Source organism: Oncorhynchus clarkii, unplaced genomic scaffold (genome assembly GCF_045791955.1).
Source record: "Oncorhynchus clarkii lewisi isolate Uvic-CL-2024 unplaced genomic scaffold, UVic_Ocla_1.0 unplaced_contig_9327_pilon_pilon, whole genome shotgun sequence".
Lineage (NCBI taxonomy): Eukaryota > Metazoa > Chordata > Actinopteri > Salmoniformes > Salmonidae > Oncorhynchus > Oncorhynchus clarkii.
Genome location: NW_027257948.1, coordinates 170,001 through 178,742, shown reverse-complemented (window position 1 = coordinate 178,742; position 8,742 = coordinate 170,001). Strand labels below are relative to the sequence as shown.

The 8,742-nt window shown below is 42.1% G+C and overlaps 1 protein-coding gene across 2 annotated transcripts in view; it reads left to right on the top strand.

The window, feature by feature from the left end:
- The first annotated feature begins 6,256 nt into the window (after nt 1-6,256).
- LOC139394174 (IQ domain-containing protein E-like) overlaps nt 6,257-8,742 on the top strand; it is a 27,111-nt gene continuing 24,625 nt past the window's right edge. Inside the window, exons 1-4 of one of the 2 annotated variants that reach the window (XM_071142216.1) lie at nt 6,257-6,818; nt 8,130-8,177; nt 8,415-8,460; nt 8,594-8,742. The exon at nt 8,594-8,742 is cut by the window's right edge and continues 40 nt beyond it. In XM_071142216.1, the coding sequence (XP_070998317.1) occupies nt 6,768-6,818; nt 8,130-8,177; nt 8,415-8,460; nt 8,594-8,742 (294 nt within the window). In that variant the 5' untranslated portion in view covers nt 6,257-6,767. The remainder of the gene's footprint in view (nt 6,819-8,129; nt 8,178-8,414; nt 8,461-8,593) is intronic. The other variant, XM_071142215.1, reaches the window with a different exon arrangement.

Sequence of the window (8,742 nt, the reverse complement as noted above, 5' to 3'; positions counted from 1 at the left end):
GATGATCAATGGAAACAGGATGCACCTGAGCTCAATTTCGAGTCTCATAGCAAAGGGTCTGAATACTTATGTAAATTAGGTGCATTACGCCAATGACCTCGTTCTCGTTCAGTCACCCACGTGGGTATAACCAATGAGATGGGAGAGGCAGAACTTGCAGCGCGATCCGCGTCACTCGTTGGCGCGCGGTTTGGGTTCCGTGCCATTTGTCTTATGGTCATATGACAATCTATGAGGAACTCAAGCTGCTCCTTGGTGATCGGATATCGCCTTCCCGCCAAAGGGGCTACTAAAATAAAATAAACAATAAACTAGCTACAACATACACTGCTAAAAACTGTTTTAGGTTAAAAGACTAAGAGCACCATACATCATTTAGGAACAGCATTAGAGAGACAAGCCAACCAAATGTTTTTTTTTCATTGACTTCGCAACATATTTTGCGAAATGCGCCTCTTTGACACAGGAGATTTAACACAGGACAAGTCAATTATACAAAATCTCAGGCTTGACCAGGCATGCCGTTCAACAAAAAATTATACACATGTAACAACTTGCAATCTTGGTTCCCGTTGCTGGATGTCCTTTGCCTCTTGCAGGAACTCCTCTGCAACAACAATTAGATTGCTGATCTGATCTCTTCATCAATTAAATGACCGCTTGCCCACCGAAGGCTCCGCCACATGGTCTCTAGCCCGAAAAATAGACAGCAGACCCGATGGGTCCAGTGACACTTCATTTGTATGTAACGTTAGCTAACAACCCCGAATGTGTTCGCTTGTCTAACATGCGACAACTCTCAGATACTTAGACCTATGACAATCGTGCATTGACAGGCGACGCAGTTTTAATAACTACTAGCTAAAAAAATAAATGGTTCTTCATACAGACATCTAGCTATAGTAACTTTAGCTGGTTAACGTTTTATAGATTCCATAACTAGATTACCACTCCCTATCAACACCTATCTGTTACACCACTCCCTATCAACACCTAGCTGGTACACCACTCACTATCAACACCTAGCTGTTACACCACTCCCTATCAACACCTAGCTATTACACCACTCCCTATCAACACCCAGCTATTACACTACTCCCTATCAACACCTATCTGTTACACCACTCCCTATCAACACCTAGCTGGTACACCACTCCCTATCAACACCTAGCTGGTACACCACTCCCTATCAACACCTAGCTGGTACACCACTCCCTATCAACACCTAGCTGGTACACCACTCCCTATCAACACCTAGCTATTACACCACTCCCTATCAACACCTAGCTATTACACCACTCCCTATCAACACCTAGCTGTTACACCACTCCCTATCAACACCTAGCTATTACACCATTCCCTATCAACACCTATCTGTTACACCACTCCCTATCAACACCTAGCTATTACACCACTCCCTATCAACACCTATCTGTTACACCACTCTCCATCAACACCTAGCTGTTACACCACTCCCTATCAACACCTATCTGTTACACCACTCCCTATCAACACCTAGCTATTACACCACTCCCTATCAACACCTAGCTATTACACCACTCCCTATCAACACCTAGCTATTACACCACTCCCTATCAACACCTAGCTGGTACACCACTCCCTATCAACACCTAGCTGGTACACCACTCATTATCAACACCTAGCTATTACACCACTCCCTATCAACACCTAGCTATTACACCATTCCCTATCAACACCTATCTGTTACACCATTCCCTATCAACACCTAGCTGGTACACCACTCCCTATCAACACCTAGCTGGTACACCACTCCCTATCAACACCTAGCTATTACACCACTCCCTATCAACACCTAGCTGTTACACCACTCCCTATCAACACCTAGCTGTTACACCACTCCCTATCAACACCTATCTGTTACACCACTCCCTATCAACACCTAGCTATTACACCACTCCCTATCAACACCTAGCTATTACACCACTCCCTATCAACACCTAGCTGGTACACCACTCCCTATCAACACCTAGCTGGTACACCACTCCCTATCAACACCTAGCTATTACACCACTCCCTATCAACACCTAGCTGTTACACCACTCCCAATCAACACCTAGCTGTTACACCACTCCCTATCAACACCTATCTGTTCCACCACTCCCTATCAACACCTAGCTATTACACCACTCCCTATCAACACCTAGCTATTACACCACTCCCTATCAACACCTAGCTGTTACACCACTCCCTATCAACACCTAGCTATTACACCACTCCCTATCAACACCTAGCTATTACACCACTCCCTATCAACACCTAGCTATTACACCACTCCCTATCAACACCTAGCTATTACACCACTCCCTATCAACACCTAGCTATTACACCATTCCCTATCAACACCTAGCTATTACACCACTCCCTATCAACACCTAGCTATTACACCATTCCCTATCAACACCTATCTGTTACACCACTCCCTATCAACACCTAGCTATTACACCATTTCCTATCAACACCTAGCTATTACACCACTCCCGATCAACAACTATCTGTTACACCACTCCCTATCAACACCTAGCTGGTACACCACTCCCTATCAGCACCTATCTGGTACACCACTCCCTATCAACACCTAGCTATTACACCACTCCCTATCAACACCTAGCTGTTATACCACTCCCTATCAACACCTAGATGTTACACCACTCCCTATCAACACCTATCTGTTACACCACTCCCTATCAACACCTAGCTATTACATCACTCCCTATCAACACCTAGCTACTCCCTATCAACACCTAGCTATTACACCACTCCCTATCAACACCTAGCTATCAACACCTAGCTACCACTCCCTATCAACACCTAGCTGTTACACCACTCCCTATCAACACCTAGTTACACCACTCCCTATCAACACCTAGCTATTTATCAACACCTACTATTACCCTATCAACACCTAGCTATTACAACACCTAGTTGTTACTCCCTATCAACACCTATCTGTTACTCCCTATCAACACCTAGCATCACTCCCTATCAACACCTATCACCACTCCCTATCAACACCTAGCTATTACACCACTCCCTATCAACACCTAGCTATTACACCACTCCCTATCAACACCTAGCTGGCTAACATTAAGTTAAAGTCACCTGGCTATTTATGTTTGAAGTCCGTCTCTTCTGTCCGTGAGCAGCAATCAGAGATGGTCCATTCATAATGTTCAAGAAGCTGTGCAGACAACATTCAAAATAAGTCAACTCCAAAATACATCCATACACAGGCGGGAACAATCACCGACAGGATGTCATGCAAGGCTTCGGCTGTGAAATCATGAAGATCCCCAATAAAACGTTCAGCTGCGTTCACAGTAAAAACAACTCCGACTGACTCCAACTGTGCTGTACAGTTTATGACCATGTGTGGGCGCTACAATCACTATGACAAAAATCGAGTCTTGGTGGTTTTCTAGTATCCACCACAACTTAATTGATCATGTTTCCCTTCTTCTTCGTCATGGTAACCCACTCATTGTCACTCTCTGCTATTATCTTCACAAGAAAATATATAAATAAATAATTATCTTCACCAGACTAGCAGTTTTAAACCAAACATCCGCCTCCGCCATCTTGCCTAGTACATTTTTACTGGATCGGTGATGTTAATATACTCCATATTAATAGAATGGTAATATAGTAATATAACTTCATATTAATAGAATGGTAATATAGTAATATAACTACATATTAATATAGTAATATAGTAATATAACTTCATATTAATAGAATGGTAATATAGTAATATAACTTCATATTAATAGAATGGTAATATAGTAATATAACTTCATATTAATAGAATGGTAATATAGTAATATAGTGTGTAATATAACTTCATATTAATAGAATGGTATCTCTCTGGTTTCAGTTAAAGACATTCCACAGTCATTACAACATGAACTATGTGGGGTACTGTAACACACACACACACACACACACACACACACACACACACACACACACACACACACACACACACACACACACACACACACACACACACACACACACACACACACACACACACACACACACACACACACACACACAGGGGGGATGAAAAACACTACTACAGAACCTAAACATGACCAGCTGGGGGAGAGATAGAAGGAGAGAGACAGAGAGACAGAGAGACAGAGAGAGTGAGAGGGAGAGTCTATTGTTCTTGTGAAAGGAATTTGGACACATTATTGTGAACTCATTCTGTTTCTTCACTAACTACAAGAGAAGGAGAGGAGATGAGCAGTCCTACATCCTCAAACACACACAAGTGGCGACGCCACGCCTCCTAACCTCCATAAACTCCTTTTCAGATACAGAGGTAAAAACAGAGAGAGAGAGAGAGAGGTAAAGAGAGAGAGGTAGAGAGAGAGAGAGGTAGAGAGAGACAGAGAGAGATAGAGAGAGAGAGAAGTAGAGAGAGAGAGAGGGGGAGAGAGGTAAAGAGAGAGAGGTAAAGAGAGGTAAAGAGAGAGAGAGAGAGAGAGAGAGAGCAGAAAAGAGAGAGAGAAAGAGAGAGATATGGTGAGTAATAAGGATGATTAGGTGAAAGGCTTGTTTCCATCTAAACACATCTTAAATTGCAATGTGTGTGTATATGTGGTGTGAGCTTATTCACAACTTCTGTTTACCACCTGACCAACATCGACAACATTAAAACCTCTCTAGGGTATGTAGGGACCTGTCCCACCTGACCAACATCGACAACATTAAAACCTCTCTAGGGTATGTAGGGACCTGTCCCACCTGGCCAACATCGACAACATTAAAACCTCTCTAGGGTATGTAGGGACCTGTCCCACCTGACCAACATCAACAACATTAAAACCTCTCTAGGGTATGTAGGGACCTGTCCCACCTGACCAACATCGACAACATTAAAACCTCTCTAGGGTATGTAGGGACCTGTCCCCACCTGGCCAACATCCAGTGAGATTACAGAGCGCCAAATTCAAATACAGAAATACTCATTATAAAAATTCTGAAAAGATACAACTATTAAACAGGTTTAAAGATGAACTTCTTGTCAATCTAACCAAGGTGTCAGATTACAGACAGACACCGGACGGCAGTATCCAATTATTTTTTATTTTGTAGGAAACATTTCTAAAATCCTTTTTTTTTACTTTGTCATTATGGTGTATTGTATGAACTTTTATCAAATCAAATCAAAGTTTGTCACGTGCGCCAAATACAACAGGTGAAATGCTGACTTACAGGCTCTACCCAACAGTGCAAATGAGGGGATGAGGGAAAAAACACGTTTTATCAATTTTATTATTAGGCTTTAACGTAACAAAATGTGGAAACAGTCAAGGGGTCTGAATATTCTCCGAATGCACTGTATCAGTATCTTTGGCGAAATCCTGTTCTGTCTGTGTCATGAAGGACCAGACCTCTTGGTAGAGATCAAACAAGCATTCAGGGAGGCTAGGGTTACCATGTGTCTCTGACATACATTCAGAGTCCCATACCTGCCTTGGAACAGTACACAGCTAGCTAGCTGGGTTAGCACACACATTAGCTAACATTCAAGCTAGTTTGAGCAACATATGACGCCATACACAAGCTTCTGAGAGCGGATACACAAGTTGGCATGAAATAGCAATGACTTTCCAGATGAAGTGCGCACAGCTTTACTGTCACGTCTAATCAAGGTGGGTGGAATCAGGCGCAGAGAGCAGATAGCGATATAAAGTTTTATTCTCCGGTGAACAAAACACGGTCAACCCAAACACACACAGGTGAAATTATCCAACACAGGATAACAGACTAACCGGAGAATAAGAAACACAAAAACACCGATAGACGAAATGAATGACAACATAAACAATCCCGCACAAAACAAGGGTGGGACAACCTACATTATATACAGACACCAATTAACTAAACAACACAGGTGCAACCAATCAGACAAAACCAACAGATACACGAAAAGGGATCGGTAGTGGCTAGTAGGACGGTGACGACGACCGCCGAGCACCGCCCGAACGGGCAGGAGAGCCAACCTTGGCGGAAGTCGTGACATTTACCTTGAAATGAACACACAAACTATGTTTACACACAATAACACCCTGGAGTTAGGCTAGTCAGTGAGTGCGTTTACATGCACAATAATAATAAGATATTATTATCTGATTATGGGGTATTTGTCTGAACCGTGAAAACCATAGAAGAAGCACTCTTATCGTGATCTGCGTAAAACCTGCGCAGCAAAGACGCTCATAAACGAACATCAACGTATTTCTGCTCCGCTACAATTGTTGTGTTGTTGCTAGACTACTGATGCCAGAGAAATAGCCGGAAAAACAACATCAAAGGAATTATGAAAGAAGACTATTCAATTATATTTCCATTTCTGCATCGTTTATTCCCGAGCAACGGTGTAATACGAGAGATTGTAGGTGTCTGCTGTGCTCGTAACGAAATCTAAAATAATCGCTTGGGGTAGGCTATAGCTGCGAGGCTATTGTTGCTTTCGTGTCGGTTTGAGGACAGGCATTTGATTATGTTTTGATCTCAAAGTAAGAGGTGTTTATTTTATTTTATATCTCTACCAAATGCTTGTTTTCCCCCGCAGCTATAGCTAAGGCAAACGTGTCAACGTAGCGAAATGAAGCACAGGAAAATGACAAGAACACGCAAGGAGAGGTTCTCCAACTGTCCAATTTCTCCAAAGAGAGATTAGTTTACCATTTTATAATCTGTATCCAACTTCAACGATGTCTCTCGTGGCCAGCGATATCCCGACGGACGAAGACCCAGAAGATCTGGTGTGTTGTTTTACGACACTACTGATGTAGTTATCTACTGTAGTACCACTTCTGTAGATTGGATACTGTTTTAGTAGTACCACTTCTGTAGATTGGATACTGTTTTAGTTATCTACTGTAGTACCACTTCTGTAGATTGGATACTGTTTTAGTTAGCCTCTGTAGTACTACTTCTGTAGATTGGATACTGTTTTAGTAATACTACTTCTGTAGATTGGATACTGTTTTAGTTAGCCTCTGTAGTACTACTTCTGTAGATTGGATACTGTTTTAGTTAGCCTCTGTAGTACTACTTCTGTAGATTGGATACTGTTTTAGTAATACTACTTCTGTAGATTGGATACTGTTTTAGTTATCTACTGTAATACTACTTCTGTAGATTGGATACTGTTTTAGTTATCTACTGTAGTACCACTTCTGTAGATTGGATACTGTTTTAGTTAGCCTCTGTAGTACTACTTCTGTAGATTGGATACTGTTTTAGTTAGCCTCTGTAGTACTACTTCTGTAGATTGGATACTGTTTTAGTAATACTACTTCTGTAGATTGGATACTGTTTTAGTTAGCCTCTGTAATACTACTTCTGTAGATTGGATACTGTTTTAGTTAACTACTCTAGTACCACTTCTGTAGATTGGATACTGTTTTAGTTATCTACTGTAATACTACTTCTGTAGATTGGATACTGTTTTAGTTAGCCTCTGTAGTACTACTTCTGTAGATTGGATACTGTTTTAGTTATCTACTGTAATACTACTTCTGTAGATTGGATACTGTTTTAGTTAGCCTCTGTAGTACTACTTCTGTAGATTGGATACTGTTTTAGTTAGCCTCTGTAGTACTACTTCTGTAGATTGGATACTGTTTTAGTTATCTACTGTAATACTACTTCTGTAGATTGGATACTGTTTTAGTTAGCCTCTGTAGTACTACTTCTGTAGATTGGATACTGTTTTAGTTAGCCTCTGTAGTACTACTTCTGTAGATTGGATACTGTTTTAGTTAGCCTCTGTAGTACCACTTCTGTAGATTGGATACTGTTTTAGTTAGCCTCTGTAGTACTACTTCTGTAGATTGGATACGGTTTTAGTTAGCCTCTGTAGTACCACTTCTGTAGATTGGATACTGTTTTAGTTAGCCTCTGTAGTACTACTTCTGTAGATTGGATACTGTTTTAGTTAGCCTCTGTAGTACTACTTCTGTAGATTGAATACTGTTTTGTGACAGCAGTTATTGTCCTGCTACTCTATTAGCCTACCGTAAGTTGTATAGATAGACTCACTAACTAATTCTCCTCTCCTTGTTTCCAAGGTTGAGGATGGACTTTCTCTTGCTACCTACATATCAGACTCTGGAAAGGTGAGATGACTTTCTGTTCCCCCGTGTGTGTGTGTGTGTGTGTGTGTGTGTGTGTGTGTGTGTGTGTGTGTGTGTGTGTGTGTGTGTGTGTGTGTGTGTGTGTGTGTGTGTGTGTGTGTGTGTGTGTGTGTGTGTGTGTGTGTGTGTGTGTGTGTGTGTGTGTGTGTGTGTGTGTGTGTGTGTGTGTGTGTGTGTCTCTAACCCTGTGTCGCTAACCCTTGTTTTGTGTCTCAACAGAAAGCCAGGAAAAAGAAGCTGTCTGGTAAACCTCCCCCTTCTCCCAGTAAGACCAGCTATCATCTACAATACATCTGACTTTAAACTTCAAATTCAACTCCATTGCTTTTACCACCCTAACTTTGTTGTGTGTGTGTGTGTGTGTGTGTGTGTGTGTGTGTGTGTGTGTGCGTGCGCAGGGTCTCCGTATCTCTCCAGTATGGATGTGAACCAGAGGAGATCAGCGGTGTCAGCTTGGAGGCCCCTGAGAGGAACTCTGGGGGAGAGGGGGGAGGCCCTAGCGGGGAGAGGTGACACTCTGTTGGAGAGGGGTGAGGCAGCTCGGACC